This window comes from Gymnoscopelus microlampas (assembly GCF_963454915.1).
Source record: "Gymnoscopelus microlampas genome assembly, chromosome: 19".
NCBI classification, from domain to species: Eukaryota; Metazoa; Chordata; class Actinopteri; order Myctophiformes; family Myctophidae; genus Gymnoscopelus; species Gymnoscopelus microlampas.
Genome location: NC_139956.1, coordinates 47,973,624 through 47,993,786, shown reverse-complemented (window position 1 = coordinate 47,993,786; position 20,163 = coordinate 47,973,624). Strand labels below are relative to the sequence as shown.

General features: G+C 43.9%; 2 protein-coding genes across 3 annotated transcripts in view; one reads left to right on the top strand and one right to left on the bottom strand.

The window, feature by feature from the left end:
* LOC311035484 (RPA-related protein RADX-like) overlaps window positions 1-13,448 on the top strand; it is a 35,086-nt gene extending 21,638 nt beyond the window's left edge. Inside the window, exons 8-17 of one of the 2 annotated variants that reach the window (XM_084043723.1) lie at window positions 56-168; window positions 1,797-1,916; window positions 2,997-3,092; window positions 4,746-4,916; window positions 5,311-5,459; window positions 6,376-6,488; window positions 7,531-7,619; window positions 7,914-8,150; window positions 8,772-8,951; window positions 12,658-13,448. In XM_084043723.1, coding sequence (XP_083899849.1) covers window positions 56-168; window positions 1,797-1,916; window positions 2,997-3,092; window positions 4,746-4,916; window positions 5,311-5,459; window positions 6,376-6,488; window positions 7,531-7,619; window positions 7,914-8,150; window positions 8,772-8,951; window positions 12,658-12,779 — 1,390 coding nt within the window. In that variant the 3' untranslated portion in view covers window positions 12,780-13,448. Of the gene's footprint in view, window positions 1-55; window positions 169-1,796; window positions 1,917-2,996; window positions 3,093-4,745; window positions 4,917-5,310; window positions 5,460-6,375; window positions 6,489-7,530; window positions 7,620-7,910; window positions 8,151-8,771; window positions 8,952-12,657 lie in introns of both variants that reach the window. The other variant, XM_084043722.1, reaches the window with a different exon arrangement.
* A 1,260-nt stretch (window positions 13,449-14,708) lies between these two features.
* LOC311034568 (uncharacterized protein) lies at window positions 14,709-19,230 on the bottom strand (the record flags this gene model as incomplete). Its single annotated transcript, XM_084042448.1, has 2 exons — window positions 14,709-15,945; window positions 19,060-19,230. Coding segments are annotated over 2 exons (1,179 nt in total), but the record flags the coding sequence as incomplete, so codon positions are not given.
* Between the last annotated feature and the right edge of the window lie 933 nt (window positions 19,231-20,163).

Genomic DNA, 20,163 nt, shown 5'->3' with positions numbered 1-20,163 from the left:
GTGTGTGTGTGTGTGTGTGTGTGTGTGTGTGTGTGTGTGCGCGCGCTCCTTCCAGGTCAGACTTGGACAGTGTGTCCTGCGGCTCCGCCTGTGATGTCATCGGTCTGGTGACGTTTGTAAGTCGTGTTGAGAGAGTGAAGGAAACCTGTAAGACTAAAGGGAACGAGGGTAAGAGCTGTGTTCATGTTTACATCCCTTTATCAGGGGGTCCTCAGAGTTATTACAGGGGGGGCCGCCAAATCTTTGTGTGATAGGAACGTTTTTGGGGCGGTGTAGCCGCCCCCTATAAGTGAGTTTTGGACACCGACCAAAAAAATTGTATACCCCCTAACCCAGTGATATTCAACTGGCGGCCCGCGGGCCACACCTGGCCCCAGCGGAGCTTTCATTTGGCCCCTGGAACACATTCCATATTCCAGTGTAATAATAAATCCAATAACAAATTATTATTTATATTATTATACAAATTGCAGCAACTGCTTCATGATTTCTGCCTTACACGTTAAGCATGGAGAAATAAATAGCGGTGTATAAAAACCATAGTAAAGGTACAGATATCTTACTTGAAAGATATTTTACTCCAGTATAAACTAAAAAATCACCCATAAGAAAATCACTTGGATCAAAATGTGTCAAGCAGCTCACGTCATATGTACCTTTTAATGGTACAAAGAAACAAAACAGCCAGAAATGTTGTTTACTTCTCATTATTTCAGAATAATGTAGCTTTCAAGTAGTTCAGCTTGACATTACACTATGTCATTACAGTATGATTCATTCATCCTCAATAGCGTCATGAGCTGAATGATGGTCTGAATCTGAATTGATCATTAGATCATTATTAGAGCTTGTGCCCTTATCAGTCGGATGCTAAAAAAACATTCAAAAAATAACCTTCACCTTGCCAGCCTGCTTCCACTTTTCTTCTCACAAAGACACTTCCATGTCAGGGACACACTTTTTTTAAAGTGAGTCATGTTGTGATGACCACACACCGCCCACTTCACACTGGGTGTGATTTTTGTTTTACATTAACCCCTTAACACATTGGGTGCCAGAATTTTATAGTAACAGAATACGTTCGGTGCCGGGAATCTCACCCTTAAGCTCCATTGTGCTGTTTAAAGCTGTAGACTCCATGACGAGCAATCCATGAAAAAAAAGCATGCCTCCATTTTACCCGATGGGCCTGGCTAATGGCTGGAACAATAACATCTCTCACGTGAGTAACAATGGCGGAGCGCTCGCGGATGCAAAATGAGTTGTTTTCCCCATAGAAAAAAGTTTCGGAGTTATAGGCGTTTTAGAGAAGGAAATAGACCGGAAGCGGATGGGGAGCCATGTTTTTGACACGACGATCCATCTGGCCCTTCCTTCTCAGAGTCGCCTAGGGTGATCCCAGAGCTGCTCTAGCCCCTCCCGCATGGAAATAAACGAAAAAAACACGTATATAAACGTTTTTTAGGAAAGTTGGCACTCCACGGGTGTATTTGCAAAACCATATTAATACGGTTTTGGCACTCAATGTGTTAAGACCCGAGGCTGATTCTACAAATGTCTTCTAAATCAGTGGTTCTCAAACCTTTTTCGTGCCAAGGACACCCAAAATGATACATATATTTGGCCGTGGAGACCCCCCATCTGAAAATGTTTTGTGCCAGGGACCACCAGAAGAGAAGATTTGTGTAAAATAATGCAAAATAATATGGGCTTGTAGATCTGCTATTCTGGAATAGCCAAAGAAATCTAAAAATGACACAGAGTCTAAATGGATTATATGTTGTGTCTTTGTTTAGGTCCAGACAAATACTGGACGTATCGTTGGGTCCATGCGGTGGACGGCACATCCAAGCATCCCTTCATCTTGCAGCTGTTCTCCCCCTCTCGCCCAGATGTTTTCAACGCCGTCTGTCCCAGTATGAAACGTTGACCTCACATAATATGTTATAGGGCATAGCAGTGGTGGCCATTTTGTGGTTCTACAGATAGAAAGACCATTGATTCTTCCCATAGAGATTTCCGAACATATTTATATTAATTATTTTAAGCCTGGAATCGAGCCATCCATGCTCCTGGTAAATCATGACCATAAAACATTTGATTCGGTGTCAAAACATATTTTAATATTTAATTATATTCTGGTATAAGTATTGGCATCACAATGTACTTAAAGTAATAAAAGTAAAAGTGTTCATTATGCAGAAATGTCCCCAATTCCCAAGTTTTCAAAATGCTAAAAATCTGTTATCTGTTAATGTTAATGTATGTTTTGTAATAACAATCCCAATCTGCAAAGTAACTAGTAACTAAAGTTGTCAAATAATTGTAGTGGAGTAAAAAGTACAATATTTGATGTAGTGGAGTATAGGTGAAACTATTGAAAATTGGAAATAGTCCAGTAAAGTAAAAAAAAAAAAAAAATATATATATACTCAAGTACAGTACTTGAGTAAATGTACTAATTACTTTAATTACACGTAACATTGACCTGACCTCACATCATATGTTATAGTCATTACACACCATACAGTATGTAACATTGACCTGACCTCACATCATATGTTATAGTCAGTATACACCATACAGTATGTAACGTTGACCTGACCTCACATCATATGTTATAGTCAGTATACACCACCGTTATGACATTGTACTTGACCATTAAGTGTCACTCAAATACCCATGATTTCATGTTGTCGACATTGGAACATTATTATGAATAGAAATACATTTCTCTTTGTCTTTTAAGGCTTTGCAAATTGAAGTTGCACAGGGCAGATATGACAAATAACTTATATTCAATATTTATTATATTCAGTTGTAGCTCTTCTATTTTCCACTGTTTTTGAAAATGAAATTGTATTAATATGTTGCAACATGGAAACGATTATACAAAAAAAGAATTGCGATTATCTCAAATAATTGCAATTAGTCAGTTGTGTGATTGTGTGTCAGTGACATACCTGGTTTGTTATGTGTTCTCTCCTCTCTGTCAGTGACATACCTGGTTTGCACCCAGATGAGGGTTTGTCAGGTGATAGGATCGTTGCCGTACCTCACAAGCAGCTGTGAGACCGAGATATTCATTACCGGTAAGTAAATCTGTAATGATTTAACAGAAAAGAAAAATAGATAACTAGACAAGATATTATATGAGGTGTGTGTGTGTGTGTGTGTGTGTGTGTGTGTGTGTGTGTGTGTGTGTGACAGCACGGTGTTGTCTCAACACTGATACAGTGTTAATTCTGACGGCATTTTTTTAGTTTTTAGTCACATTGTGGTCATCTGATTTTCTTTTGTTTTTGTCTAGTTTTAGTCAATTAAAATCTACAGTTGATGTTGTCGACTAAAATGTATTTTGGCGGGCCTTGATGGCGTGATTTATATGGCTTAGGAGCAGGACACCTGCGTGCAACCAAGCATAAAATGAATAGTTCTTACTGGATCTCTTCTCCCCAGACCCTCCCTAACATTTTAGACTAGTTTTTATTTGTTGACAAAATTGCCAATATGTGGCCCGGACCGCTGGTCTAGCAGTCCGAGCACCTAGGATACAATGTAGCCTGACAGCGCGTCGCGGGTTCGAGTCCTAATCCGGACGTCCTTTGCTGCGTGTCACTCCCCATTTCCTGTCAGCCTACTGTCCTATCAATAATAAAGGCATGAAAAGACCCAAAATAAATCTCAATATAAATGAGATAAATGTATAAATGTCAATGTATTTAGTCATGGTATTAGTACGGTTAGTTTTTTGTTCGTTTTCGTCAGTGAAGAAAAGTAGTCGACAAAAATGTTTTGTCCTAGTTTTAGTCCAGTGGTTCTCAACCTGTGGTTTTGGGAGGGTCCCAGAAAGTGAAAATGTAAGGACTTTTAAGACCTACCTAAAAAGTGTTATGAAAAAATACTGCATCCAAAGTAAACTATACTATAAAAACTGGTCAAACATTGGCCAAATTGTCAAATAATATAAGAAAGAGGCAAAAATCGTGAAAATAGCTGATCTACAAGCTCACAGCGCCTAGCATTGCTAGGCGTTGTGAGCTTGTAGATTGGCTATTTTCACAATATTTGTGTGGAACCGAGTCAAACAAAACTTAAAGGGGAATTTTGGACCACGGTTTTCTTACCTTTACTATGATGTTATGATATCCTAGGATGAATCGTACAGTAGAAAAATTTCATAACTCCGTCCGTCACAGCTAAAAACGCGCAGCAATAAGCCTTGCGCTAGATCGCATATTTTCATATATTTCAATCTCGAGATTTCAATGTCGTCTAGCGAGACTTCCGGTGGGGCGCATTCAAGACAATCACATTGCATAGTGTTCTGTCACTATGAACGTCAGATCTAAAAATAAAAAATAAAAAAGCTATCAAAATATGTGATCTAGCGCAAGGCCTATTGGCGCGCACTTTTAGCTGTGGCGGACCCGGGATGGAGTTATGACATTTTTCTACTGTACCATTCATCCTAGGATATCATAACATCATAGAAAAGGTAAGAAAACCGTGGTCCAAAATTCCCCTTTAACGCCTCAACAGTTCCAAGTGCTTGTCAGGGTGTAGGGGTCCCCAGTTCAAATAGGATTATTTTGGGGGGTCCCCAGTTCAAATAGGATTATTTTGGGGGGTCCCCGGTTCAAACATGATTATCGCCTTTTCAGTTCTCGCCCTGAAAAGGTTGAGAACCACTGTTTTAGTGGATGAAATGAACAGTGACCGATACAGTATTTTTTTTACAACAGGAGGTCACAAAGGTCAGCCGTACGTGTGTGATCAGAGGGTGAAGAGCTTCCTCCAGTGGACCAAGACCCTCAAAGACAACCTCACCATGCACAAGTGTGTTGTCGGAGGCCATTACTGCTTCCCTCACCCCCCACAGACCTTCTTCACTCAGTCTGTGGCAGGTGGCCCAGGTTAGTTTTACACAGACTAACCCATTAACCCTTTAAGACCGGTAACGCATCTCTGTCATTTTAGATGTATTTGGCTATTCAAAAATAGCAGATATACAAGCTCATGAGCTATGAGCTATTTTGTTCCAGGGACCTCCACAAGCAAAGATTTGAGTTAAAAATGTTTCAAAAAATATATGTATTAAAAAATGTGCACAAATGTTCAAGAGTTTTCAAAAATAGCTTACCGTAGTTGTTTAGTTTATTTTTGGAACACAAAAATACTTCTGTGACCCAGGGGTAGCGGAATGACGTCAGGACTTCAGTACTCTGTTATTATATTAGAAATGGTTCTCTTCCAGCCAGTATTCCTCTATAATATCATGTTATCATTATTTACATTCTCTCCTTCCAGCTGGTATTCCTCTGGTGGCTGCAGCTGAGCTGAAGATGGAGTTAGAATCTCTTCAGTACAGAGAGCATAGAAGACTAGCAGTTCAAGGACACATCATGGCTGTCACATACCTAACCTGTCCAAAGAGCCTTGAACCTAACCAGGACCAGGTATTGTGTACATTTACAGTTAATAGTAGCCAATAAAAAATGTTGTCACTGCTGTTGTATCCTACTGACTCACCTACCAGTGAGCAGCTCCCACCGGGAGGATGTTTTTATAATAGTTTGTTTGTACCTCTTAACATTAACCTCATATTGCAGATCACATTTTGCCCTTTTAATAGATCTGGCATATTTACATCACAGAATAACCAGGTTTATTCATATTGAGTAAATAAACAAACTAGTATGAAATGTCAGAATGTTCATCTATTATGACATGGCCAGAATAGGGATGCTAGACTTCACACAACATGGCTGAGGTCTTCAACCTGTTCCATTATGACTTTATGCCACGGGTCTCCAATGTTTTTTCAGATCAAGGACCCCTTAGCTGAGAGAGATGAAGCAGGGACCCCCACTACATATTGTATAGAATTGTGTAGCAGATTAAACTTTTTCATAGATTTTATGGATAGCTTCATGAACTTGTTTGACAGCACTGTCATCAGTGTTGTGTAAATTAATGTATGCTTGTTTGTTTACACGTTATATTTTCTATTAACATGTTTGATTCATGTTAATGTGTATTTTCAGACATTTAACCATTTAAACCCTCAATACTTAGTAACACGGGCCTGTGGCTCTGTACTTGATCTGCTCTTTTTTCCCCCCTCTACACCAAACCTCTTTGCCGAAAATAGCCGATCTACAAGCTCACAAGCTTGTAGATCTGCTATTTTTGGAGAATGTTTCCCTCAGAGAAGGGATGCTAGGGTTGAAGTGGTTAATAATAATAAATAAATAATAAAAAAGAATCCTATCACACAAAGATTTGGCAGCCTGTAGTAACTCTGAGGACACCATAGGGGTCCCCCTGTTGAAGACCCCTGCTCTATGTATAAAAGCTGCTTGTTGTCTCCAGGTGACAGAGCAGTCAGGAGGGGTGTCAGCCCCCCCACACGGTGATCAGAGGACAGAGGAGCCCCCCGCCCACGACGTCTCTGCAAACAAACGAAAAAGAAAACTTCCAAACAGGTCAATATCACGTGGATTAGTTCTCAGTTCTCAGTTCTCGCCACGACCAGGGCTCAGCTCCGGCACAAATGAAGCCGGTACCTGCCTGCTGTGCTCTGGCAAATCTAGAAGGTGCTCCAATACGTTTTTATTTTAGGCTATTTGTTATTAATTCAACTTTAACATTTCCCCTGAATGTCCCTTCCTGCAATGGAAAAGGACCGTGGATTAAAAGAAACCGAGTTACGTTTGTAAATTCAAACACTTTATTATTTTCTGTTAGAAAAATGGTTTCGCCCGCTCTGCAAATAACGCAAAGGCCCTGCATTACTATTAGTCGGATTCATGAGCTCCGGCACCTAATAATTAACCCATTAACCCATTAAGACCTGAGGCCGATTCTACAAATGCCTTCAAATTCCTAGCAAATGTATCGTTGCTGTCGGGCAGAAACCTCTTATTATATTTTAACCTTTTGTGTTTTTTTGTAAATTAACGCCCTACTTGATCATACTACAGCTTCACACTGAAGCTTCTATTTTTTTATTTGAATACTGAAAAGTAACAGTTTTGGACATTTGAGGTTTCCACCAGACAACGTATAGCTAAAATCTAAAATAACACAGATGCTTTCCCAGTTTTAATGCGTTAAGCACTGGCCACGTAAACATATGGCCTACCTACTCTCGCTCGTTGTCACATCGTTACTCAATCGATGATTGTGATGATCAATCATGTGCCATACTACAGTCTTTATTTTTTACTATATACTGTACATATAACAAAAGATAGCACGCATTTCTCACAACCTTTTCTCTAAACGGCGGTGGTTCTTTTGGTAGCATTTCGTAGTGTGTGGGAACGCAGAGGTGTATGAGAAGTCGTCAGTCTAACAGCCGTAATAATCAAAATATAAAGTACAATATTTGCCTCTGAAATGTAGTGGAGTAGAAGTAAAATGATTGAAAATTGGAAATACTCCAGTAAAGTAAAACATTTCCACCACTGGTACATTGTAGAAAACCATCAGGTTGTTATAAGTCAGCTCCATTTCCACCCACAGCATGGAGGGTGAAGAGCAGGAGGAGAGGAGGAGGGAGACAGAAGACAGATCTCCAAGTCCATCAGCTGACCTACAGGTTGACCCAGGAGGTATGTGACCTCTGACCTCAGCTGTCATGTCAAGTCAAACGTATTTATAAAGCACATTTAACCCATTGAGTCCGGGAAAGCATCTGTGTCATTTTATATTTTAGCAATAGATACACAGGTATATAGCACATTGCTTCTCAAAGTGGGGTCCGAGTGTCCCAAGTGTCGTCTGTGTGTGTGTGTTTGTGTGTGTGTGTGTGTGTGTGTGTGTGTGTGTGTGTGTGTGTGTGTGTGTGTGTGTGTGTGTGTGTGTGTGTGTGTGTGTGTGTGTGTGTGTGTTTCTTTGCACAGAAGATGACGGTGGGCTGTCCTGGGAAAGTGCCTCTTGGCCGCGGCACAGAGCAGAACTGTCGGACCACCTGAGCCGAGGGGGGTTGTTCCAGGACAGCCTCACACAGAGGTTCCACTATGATGACAAGGACTGTCTGCTGCACTGGACCAACCTGCACCCTGCCCACTGGACCCCCGGGCAGCCCACCCACTTCTGCTCCAATGTGGACTGTCCTGGATACTACCAAGTTACTATACTAGGTAACATTACTTATGTTTATATACTGTTTAATGTAGTTCTATTTATATAACTGTCCTGGACACTACCAAGTCACTATACTAGGTAACATTACGTGTGTATGCTTATACTGTTTAATGAGTGCATTGCACACTGTATAACTTAGGCCCCTTTTCCACGACAACGGTCTCTAGAGAAAACGGCAAAATAAAATATCAGATGTGCCGTCCGTTTAAACGACAAGTACATTTAAGTGAAATCACGTCTCCATGTAAACATGCAATACGGGGGAAACGGCAAAACGTGTGACGCCAAGGCTCACGTCTTGATGCCAGAGCGCTGGCGTAAACAAACAGCTGTGATAGGAAGTAGAAGGAAGTGGTTCTACGCATGTGTGACTGGTCTATCTGGCAGCGCGTCACAACGCCACCTAGCCTCCTGGCATGCACACTACAGCGTTTTCAATCACTGTTGCGTCTCTAAATAAAAAGTGAGACCGCAACGGCACTTTGTCGTTTTCTGTTCTGATCATTACCATGTAAACGTGGCCTTAGTTATATGTTATATTTTGCTTAACAACATCAACTGGTGTCCCTATTCTCTGTATTTAGTATGACTGTTCTGTGGTGTGTGTTTTTGAACAGGCCTGAACAGGGACATCGCCATAGACGCTGCATTCCTTCCTGTGGTGAGTGCTGAGGACCCCAGAGCTGTGGGGATGGTTCAGGACCCCCAGCAGGACCCCCAACCCAACACCCTGCTGTCCTGCCTCATGTCCGGGTTCCTCTGCCCTCCGAGTGACCTTACGACCCCTCCTCACCCAGGTACACACTGCCGTCCTAGGAAGTGACATCACAGTCACATCCGTTCTTCTAGGAAGTGACATCATAGTCACATCCAGGTACACACCATAGATATAGAAACCTAGATACCTCATTGACCTCTGCAGTTCGTTGGAGCGACCTGTATCGCGGCCGCCATTTTAGAGGGGGCACGCTCCCACTCAAAGTTACTACTGGCCAGTTGGCCAATCACAGCGCGTCTAACTGACTAGCTGCTGCGCGCTGCCTCTCAAAGGGTTAAGGGCTGGGTTCCGAAAAGACCCACCCCCAACTGCCTCTGATTGGCCTACCGAACGTCCCCTTCTGTGACGCACCCGAGATACAGACGCCTCAGAGCCGGAGGAGGCGTCTACCTTTTATATGTCTATGGTACACACTGCCGTCCAAGGAAAGTGACATCATGCTCTCACACAGAATCAAAGATGGTGGATATTTAGGAAGATAGGCCATCCCCATTTTCCCCACTGGTCTCCTAAAGCTGGACTCACACTACAGGATTTTTAGCAGTGCCAACCGCTCTACATTTGACTTTGACTCCGTGTCTGTGTGTCTGTGTGTCTGTGTGTCCGTCCGTATGAGCCCGGGATGAGCACGGCAAAGAAGCAACACATACAAACAAACGCACACACACACACACACACACACACACACACACACGCACACACACACACACACACACACACACGGACATGGAGATTGCCTATGCCATCTCTCCTCTCATTGGCCACACGTGCCACTGGTTATCAACGAGGGGTCCAGGGACCCCCAGTGTATGTTATGTCCGTCCGGCCGTATGAGCACGGGATGAGCACGGGATTTTAAACAGCTATAACTCCAGTTTGCAGCATGCCACCAAGTCCAAATTTGGTATGTGGACTTAGACCACCAATAGGGACGAGCATGAATTGCTGAAGCCCTGCCCCCTCTGTCTTCCCATTGGCTGGCCTTTAAACAGCCATAACTCAAGTTCGCAGCATGCTACGGAGTACAAATTTTGTACATGGACTAAAACCACCAATAGGGACAAACTGTAATTACTTAAGCCCCACCCCCTCTGTCTGCCCATTGGCTGGGCTTTAAACAGCCATTATTCCAGTTTGCAGCATGCTACCAAGTACAAATTTGGTAAGTGGACTCAGACCACCAATAGGGATGAACTGAAATGAGTTAAGCCCCGCCCCAAAGGCACCGCTTCCTTCACACAGGGTGTGATTTTTAAATCTTTAATATTTTTTTTATGTGGTATCATCACACACAACAGGATAATCTTATCTCTATCTCTCTCTCTCTTTCACTGACACCTCTGCTGTATGACTGAATGATCTCATTGTACGAATGAACAAATGAACAGTACAAGGTTCTCTGATCAGATAATCTTGAACATGCACACAATACACGATTTTAATATCAAACACTACAGGATTCTATCCAGATTCTCGGGCTTGCCCACAGAATTAATACATTATAAATATAATAAATAAAATTATCACCGGCTATTATTATAACTATTAAAGTCATATTCAAAGTTTTTTATGAGCATACACTGGCGATTGTAGCGAATCAATTCAGTGTGTTTCCTCTTGACTGCGCCTCGCAATAAACACAACACACACACAGACACACACAAGAGCTTGTTGCCTGATTTGAGCTTCGTCTTACCACCGTGTATTGCGTCTAACAGAGCCAATCTACAAGCTCACAACGCAGCTCATCTGTGGTGCTTGTGGTCTTGTATATCACGTCATGTTATACACTCGACACCATTGTGTGATGAAAAATAAACCAGGCTTGAACTTGCTGTGCAGTGGCGTGGCACAGACTGAGACCTTGCAACATTTAGCAAAATGAATGGATTTAAGAACTACTATATGAAGGGTGCACACTGCACAACCAATATGAAAGGTGGAGCATATAATGATCAGCATTTATCATAATATCGCAGCATGTTTACAATGAAGATAACAGCGAGCCAAGCCGTCATCTTCCAATATACTGTGTAGGCTACTCAGTATATCACAGCTCAAAAGTTGTACAACATGTCACAAAATGACAGCATTCACAATAGGCTCTATGCACAGCAGCTATATTGGAAAGAAATTGGGCCTCTTCTTACTTCCTTCACAGGTGTTACCAATGATACTAATGAAGGTTCTGTTCCATTCTGGTCAGGGTGCTGATATCGTGCATGTTGGCTGACTAGAAACACTCCATTTTGGTTCTCAAATGGCCCCTTATGGTGGGTGTGTAACTCTGAGAGTGTACAAATGGAACCAAATGGACCCGTAAGGGTCCATTTGGTTCCATTTGTACACTCTCAGAGTTATGGGGTCCTTGAAAATAAGACAACCACTATGCCACACTAAATGGAACAGAGCCTTAATTAGTATAATTGGTAACACCTGTGAAGGAATAAAGGAAGGGGCCAAATTCATTCCCAATATGGCTGCTGTGCATAGAGCCTATTCATTGCCATGAGCGAGTTGCTACTATCTGTAAAAGTCTCCGACCTGGGAACCAACGTCGGTGTCATTTCCTATACTGACACTCTACATTTCTCTACATTGTAGAGAACGCTTTGGAAAGTGATGGGAGAACACAGGCAAGTGACTGTCACTATATGCTGTGGCATCATGAAACAGTTAACATAACATTAACAAAAAGAAAGCTTATTACTGTATGTAGCCTACGTTACTAGCCTACGTACACCAGCCTACGTACACCAGCCGTTCATACAAAGTTGAACGAGGTCGAGATGCATACTGTAGCCTATTGTGTTCTTTTTATCAAGCGACACCCCTGCATGATCGAGTAGATCAGGGGTCTTCAACGTTTTCAGGCCAAGGACCCCCTTGCTGAGAGAGAGATGAAGCAGGGACCCCCTCTATATCGTATAAAATAGTTTTTCAGATAAACTTTTGCTGCTCTTTTTTCCCCCTACACCTATAACTCTTTGTCAAAAATAGCCGATCTACAAGCTCGTACATCTGCTTGTACATCTGCTATTTTTGGCTAAAGTTCTCCTCAGAAAAGGGATGTTAGGGTTCAAGTGGTTAATGTAAAAAAAAAACTATCAAACAAAGATTTGGCGGACCCCCTGTAGTAACTCTGAGGACCCCTAGGGGGTCCTCAGAGTTACAACAGGGGGTCCTACAGGGGGTCCTACAAGGGTTACTACAGGGGGTTACTACAGGGGGTCCGGACCCCCTGTTGAAGACCCCTGGAGTAGATAAATGATGCTTTATGCAACCATGGACAGACGCAGGTACAGCGCAGAGTCACTGGTTGAAAGAAGCGCTGCGCTACACAGGTGTACGTTAATTAAATTATGGACGATACTTTAACACTTGGCCAGAATAATACGATCTTGTCGGCCACGTTGGCCGGCCAAGAAAATGCCTGTAGCGGAAAACCTCCTTCCCATTATTCAGTCTCCATGCCAACAGTCCAGTCATTCACTTCACCTCTGTCTCCTTGTAGACTGTCTTTCTCTCTGTCCCCCGCTGTGCCGTTCCATACACTTATGTTTGAAAACCCGACTATCTTGTAGTGTGAGTCTAGCTTAAGTAGGCGCCGTCTGACAGCAGATCTCGTGAACGTCAGATGTTTACTGGTGCTAGATCTATGTTTACTTACTATTATTATTATTGTTATTATTGTTTGATTTATTTATTTGTCATTTTTCCTGCAGAGGACATTGTGTTGACGGCAGAGGACCTGAAAGAGACCCCTCTGGTGTGGGTCCTGGACGTGTGTCACCTGGGTGCTGATAGGCTGGAGGTCCTGATCAGCAAGGTGCACAGGGTGGCCTAGGGTGGGGACCCGCCCTAGGGTGTTAGGTGGGACCCCCCCAAAAAATAATCCTATTTGAACTGGGGACCCCCCCCACAAAATGATCCTATTTGAACTGGGAACCCTTCACCTTGACAAGCACTTGGAATTGTTGGAGTTGAGGTATTCGGTTCCACAGATAAATAGCTGACTTCACAACGCCTCGAGGCGGTGTGAGCTTGAAGATCGACTATTTTCAGTTTTTGCCTATTTCTTAGGAAATACTTGACTATTTGGCCAATGTTTGACCATCTGTTGTAGTAGCGTGTTTATTACTTTAGACATAGTAATGGTCTTATGGTTTATTTTGTCATTTTAGGGGTATTAAAATTGAAAAAGATGGTAGCTCTAATACTGGTAGCTATTTTGCCTTATTTTATTTTGATCTCTTCAGTTTTATAGTGTTCCAGGTCCAATTTTGTATGATCATGTTTTTGTCTCATCACTTCTGTGTGAGTTCTCTCTTCTGGTTAAGTAAAGTTGGTATCATGACTTGAAAATGTATTCTCTGTTTATTAAAGAGCTGGAGAGACGACGGGAAGACCCCTGTTACTGAACAAACACTCTATAGCAATGATTACTATCCCAATATAGAGCTATTTAACACTGTTACTGAACAAACACTCTATAGCAATGATTACTATCAACTTGTAGGCTGTTGTTGCCCGATAAAGCCACCAGGTGTCATCAGAACACCATTTCATAGACAAGACATTTAGACAGCTGGTAAACACAGCTGGACATAAACCATAATAACATTAATGTTGTGTGTTATGAATATGTCTCATCATACATTTAAATAAATGAAACATTTGAATAAATGAAATAAAACCACAGTTAATAGTAGTAATAGCAATACCATGTAGAATGTCTTACTGTTACAAGTAAAAGTCCTCTATGTTAGTATAGGCTACACAAGTAACACTATTGGCATCAAAATGTATTTACAATACCAAACATTTCAGTGGATTTTAGCCTAATTAGTATCACTTATATTTTATTTAGAGCAAATGTCATGTCATTGGTGTCACTGTGTAGATGATTTAGTTCAGTGGTAGGATACTAAATTCCAGCTACATTGTTGATAATATTTGAGTCAAATGGAGCCTTTTGTGTCTGCACTCTGAGAGTTAAATTAACACTGGGGGATTTATAGATTGGGGTCCCAGAGGCCTAATGCATATCAAACTGGGGGTCCTTGAAACTCATAACGGTTGAGAATAACTCATTTAGGTCACATAAATACATTGTTGCCATGTCATGCTTAATCTTATTATAAGCGACTTTGGGCTTGTTTTTCTGTAAAGTTGCTTGTAAATATTCAATAGGCCTATTGGTAGTTGAGGGTTGCGGTTTTGGGCTTGTTTCTTAATGGTTAAACCAGTGGTTCTCAAACATTTTCATGTCAAGGACCCCCTAATTAATATGTATTTGTCAGCAGACCGCCATCTGAAAATGTTTTGTGCCAGGGACACCCATACAAGATTTGTGTCGTTAAAATGTTTTTTTTTAAAAATCACATCTTTGTCAAAATGTTCTTGAATCTACAATCTCACAATGCGTCGCCTTGCGGTGCTTTGTGAGCTTGTAAATCTGCTATTTTCAAATAGCCGATGCATATAGGTTTAAAGTGCTCATGTGGCCTATAGTTGCTTACTTTGGACTTGTTTTCATAGACCTGGTTGCTTATTTCTCTCGCAAAATCTGGCAACGCTGGCTGTTGCCACATCAACTCTGGGTCGTAAAGACAACAGTACCTACCTAGTATACTAGTATACTAGGTAGGTACTGTTGTCTTTACGACTAATAATAATAATAATAATATTAAATCAAAACATATATATATATATTCTTTATTTATTGATGCTAAATTCAGAAATCAAAATATTTCCTCATAACTTAAGTGCATTTGCATGTTCAACCCCCTCATTTCACTCTCTCTCTTTCACTCTCCCACTCACTCACTCACTCACTCGCATGCACACACACACACACATACACACAGTATTTAGAACAAGAAGCATGCATACAGAATTTTACAGCATTGCAGTTGCATCAGGTCATATCACGTCATGTGTGTAAAATAAATAGTATTCAATAAATAGAAGTCACTTTATATACAGAATGCATAGGATCAATTTCAGCAGGTCCAGTGAAGCACATTTACCATCAATACTATTAGAACTGAAATTGAACTCATTTGGTTTTTAATTGATGATGAGGATACAGTGGTCGTGGCACCTGCATTTCCACCAATAGTAGCTGTTGGTGCAGTTGTGGTAGTGGTTGGTGCAGTTGTGGTAGTTGTTGGTGCAGTTGTGATTGTTGTGGCACCAGTTGTGGCAGTATTTGGGGAGTCTGTTGTAGTTGTTGGAGTTGCTGTGTTAGCTGTTGAACCGGCTGTAGTTGCACCAGCAGTAGTTGGACCGGCTGTAGTTGCAGCAGCAGTAGTTGGACCAGCTATAGATATAGCAGCAGTAGTTGGACCGGCTGTAGTTGCACCAGCAGTAGTTGGAACGGCTGTAGTTACACCAGGAGTAGTTGGACCGGCTGTAGTTGCAGCAGCAGTAGTTGGACCGGCTGTAGTTACACCAGCAGTAGTTGGACCGGCTGTAGTTGCACCAGCAGTAGTTGGACCGGCTGTAGTTGGACCCACTGTAGTTGCAGCAGCAGTAGTTGGACCGGCTGTAGTTACACCAGCAATAGTTGGACCGGCTGTAGTTACACCAGCAGTAGTTGCAGCAGCAGTAGTTGGACCGGCTGTAGTTGCACCAGCAGTAGTTGGACCGGCTGTAGTTGGACCCACTGTAGTTGCAGCAGCACTAGTTGGACCGGCTGTAGTTACACCAGCAGTAGTTGGACTGGCTGTAGTTGCAGCAGTAGTTGGACCGGCTGTAGTTGCAGCAGCAGTAGGTGGACCGGCTGTAGTTGGACCCACTGTAGTCGCACCAGCAGTAGTTGGACCGGCTGTAATTACACCAGCAGTAGTTGGAACGGCTGTAGTTGCAGAAGCAGTAGTTGGACCGGCTGTTGTTGCACCAGCAGTAGTTGGACCGGCTGTAGTTGCACCTGCAGTAGTTGGACCGGCTGTAGTTGCAGCAGCACTAGTTGGACCGGCTGTAGTTGCAGCAGCAGTAGGTGGACCCACTGTAGTTGCACCAGCAGTAGTTGGACCGGCTGTAATTACACCAGCAGTAGTTGGAACGGCTGTAGTTGCAGAAGCAGTAGTTGGACCGGCTGTTGTTGCACCAGCAGTAGTTGGACCGGCTGTAGTTGCACCTGCAGTAGTTGGACCGGCTGTAGTTGCACCAGCAGTAGTTGGACCGGCTGTAGTTGCAGCAGCAGTAGTTGCAGCAGCAGTAGTTGGACCGGCTGTAGTTGCACCAGCAGTAGTTGGACCGGCTGTAGTTGCACCAGCAGTAGTTGGACCCACTGTAGTTGCAGCAGCAGTAGTTGGACCGGCTGTAGTTGCACCAGCAGTAGTTGGACCGGCTGTAGTTGCAGCAGCAGTAGTTGGACCGGCTGTTGTTGCACCAGCAGTAGTTGGACCGGCTGTAGTTGCAGCAGCAGTAGTTGGACCGGCTGTTGTTGCACCAGCAGTAGTTGGACCGGCTGTAGTTGCACCAGCAGTAGTTGGACCGGCTGTAGTTGCAGCAGCAGTAGTTGGACCGGCTGTAGTTGCAGCAGCAGAAGTTGGACCGGCTGTAGTTGCACCAGCAGTAGTTGGAACGGCTGTAGTTACACCAGGAGTAGTTGGACCGGCTGTAGTTGCAGCAGCAGTAGTTGGACCGGCTGTAGTTACACCAGCAGTAGTTGGACCGGCTGTAGTTGCACCAGCAGTAGTTGGACCGGCTGTAGTTGGACCCACTGTAGTTGCAGCAGCAGTAGTTGGACCGGCTGTAGTTACACCAGCAATAGTTGGACCGGCTGTAGTTACACCAGCAGTAGTTGGACCAGCTGTAGTTGCAGCAGCAGTAGTTGGACCGGCTGTAGTTGCACCAGCAGTAGTTGGACCGGCTGTAGTTGGACCCACTGTAGTTGCAGCAGCACTAGTTGGACCGGCTGTAGTTACACCAGCAGTAGTTGGACTGGCTGTAGTTGCAGCAGTAGTTGGACCGGCTGTAGTTGCAGCAGCAGTAGGTGGACCGGCTGTAGTTGGACCCACTGTAGTCGCACCAGCAGTAGTTGGACCGGCTGTAATTACACCAGCAGTAGTTGGAACGGCTGTAGTTGCAGAAGCAGTAGTTGGACCGGCTGTTGTTGCACCAGCAGTAGTTGGACCGGCTGTAGTTGCACCTGCAGTAGTTGGACCGGCTGTAGTTGCAGCAGCACTAGTTGGACCGGCTGTAGTTGCAGCAGCAGTAGGTGGACCCACTGTAGTTGCACCAGCAGTAGTTGGACCGGCTGTAATTACACCAGCAGTAGTTGGAACGGCTGTAGTTGCAGAAGCAGTAGTTGGACCGGCTGTTGTTGCACCAGCAGTAGTTGGACCGGCTGTAGTTGCACCTGCAGTAGTTGGACCGGCTGTAGTTGCACCAGCAGTAGTTGGACCGGCTGTAGTTGCAGCAGCAGTAGTTGCAGCAGCAGTAGTTGGACCGGCTGTAGTTGCACCAGCAGTAGTTGGACCGGCTGTAGTTGCACCAGCAGTAGTTGGACCCACTGTAGTTGCAGCAGCAGTAGTTGGACCGGCTGTAGTTGCACCAGCAGTAGTTGGACCGGCTGTAGTTGCAGCAGCAGTAGTTGGACCGGCTGTTGTTGCACCAGCAGTAGTTGGACCGGCTGTAGTTGCACCAGCAGTAGTTGGACCGGCTGTAGTTGCAGCAGCAGTAGTTGGACCGGCTGTAGTTGCAGCAGCAGTAGTTGGACCGGCTGTAGTTGCAGCAGCAGAAGTTGGACCGGCTGTAGTTGCACCAGCAGTAGTTGGACCGGCTGTAGTTGCACCAGCAGTAGTTGGACCGGCTGTAGTTGCATCAGCAGTAGTTGGACCGGCTGTAGTTGCAGCAGCAGTAGTTGGACCGGCTATAGTTGCAGCAGCAGAAGTTGGACCGGCTGTAGTTGCACCAGCAGTAGTTGGACCGGCTGTAGTTGCAGCAGCAGTAGTTGGACCGGCTGTAGTTGCACCAGCAGTAGTTGGAACGGCTGTAGTTACACCAGGAGTAGTTGGACCGGCTGTAGTTGCAGCAGCAGTAGTTGGACCGGCTGTAGTTACACCAGCAATAGTTGGACCAGCTAGAGTTGCAGCAGCAGTAGTTGGACCGGCTGTAGTTGCACCAGCAGTAGTTGGACCGGCTGTAGTTGCAGCAGCAGTAGTTGGACTGGCTGTAGTTGCAGCAGCAGTAGTTGGACCGGCTGTAGTTACACCAGCAATAGTTGGACCGGCTGTAGTTACACCAGCAGTAGTTGGACCAGCTGTAGTTGCAGCAGCAGTAGTTGGACCGGCTGTAGTTGCACCAGCAGTAGTTGGACCGGCTGTAGTTACACCAGCAGTAGTTGGACTGGCTGTAGTTGCAGCAGTAGTTGGACCGGCTGTAGTTGCAGCAGCAGTAGGTGGACCGGCTGTAGTTGGACCCACTGTAGTTGCACCAGCAGTAGTTGGTCCGGCTGTAATTACACCAGCAGTAGTTGGACCAGCTGTAGTTGCAGAAGCAGTAGTTGGACCGGCTGTAGTTGCAGCAGCAGTAGTTGGACCGGCTGTAGTTGCACCTGCAGTAGTTGGACCGGCTGTAGTTGCAGCAGCACTAGTTGGACCGGCTGTAGTTACACCAGCAGTAGTTGGACCGGCTGTAGTTGCAGCAGCAGTAGGTGGACCGGCTGTAGTTGGACCCACTGTAGTTGCACCAGCAGTAGTTGGACCGGCTGTAATTACACCAGCAGTAGTTGGAACGGCTGTAGTTGCAGAAGCAGTAGTTGGACCGGCTGTAGTTGCACCAGCAGTAGTTGGACCGGCTGTAGTTGCACCTGCAGTAGTTGGACCGGCTGTAGTTGCACCAGCAGTAGTTGGACCGGCTGTAGTTGCAGCAGCAGTAGTTGGACCGGATGTAGTTGCACCAGCAGTAGTTGGACCGGCTGTAGTTGCAGCAGCAGTAGTTGGACCGGCTGTAGTTGTAGCAGCAGTAGTTGGACCGGCTGTAGTTGCACCAGCAGTAGTTGGACCGGCTGTAGTTGCAGCAGCAGTAGTTGGACCGGCTGTAGTTGCAGCAGCAGTAGTTGGACCGGCTGTAGTTGCAGCAGCAGTAGTTGGACCGGCTGTAGTTGCACCAGCAGTAGTTGGACCGGCTGTAGTTGCAGCAGCAGTAGTTGGACCGGCTGTAGTTGCAGCAGCAGCAGTAGTCGGACTGGCTGTAGTTGGACCCACTGTAGTTGCAGCAGCAGTAGTTGGACTGGCTGTAGTTACACCAGCAGTAGTTGGAACGGCTGTAGTTGCAGCAGCAGAAGTTGGACCGGCTGTAGTTGCAGCAGCAGTAGTTGGACCGGCTGTAGTTGCAGCAGCAGTAGTTGGACCGGCTGTAGTTGCAGCAGCAGTAGTTGGACCGGCTGTATTTGCAGCAGCAGTAGTTGCTGCTGTTGTAGTTGTTGGGGCAGCGGTGGTAGTTGTTGCGGCAGCCATATGAGTTGTTGGGTCAGCTGTGGTAAAGTGACATAATCAGTATCTTGTTTGGTCACATAATTCTACATTCCCAGTTGAGTTCAAAGTTATGGTAACAATTTATATGAAGCCCATGTCTATAATGCATTATAAACATAATGCATTACAATCTGCTTATGCCACTTTATAATTATAGCCACAAGCACTATATATTCATGATTCTGTATAAAAATACATTTTATTATGACTTAGTCAAGTCATAATACTTAATAATGGTAACATTTCTAGACCAAATCGTCAATACAACCTTATATAATTTTTTTTAATGAAATTGATCACTCTCAAGGTCAAGTACAATTACTGGCCACAATTACTGGCCACTCGGGTATTGTCTTTTGGCACGATCTTAAGTGTGTTACTCTCATACTTAGATATTATGGTGTGTTGTAATTCAATGATAATACACTGTAATCCTGGCCAAAAGAGTGACCAGTAATTATTAAGTATTTTGATTCTTAACTATGTTATTCTAAAATGCTTTATTATGTGTAATTATTGCTTACGAGTGCTTATAATTGTAAGTATACAGTGTTGTTTACAATGTATTTATACCTTAAGTCCATAAGTCCATATGCAAGAACAACATAACATTTGCACCTACACATTCAGGAATGACATTACTTTACTTAAAGGATCCGATGACCATTTATAATAACTTAAATGCACACAAAAATGAATTATAACTGTGATTATAATGCATTATACATTTTAAATAGTATA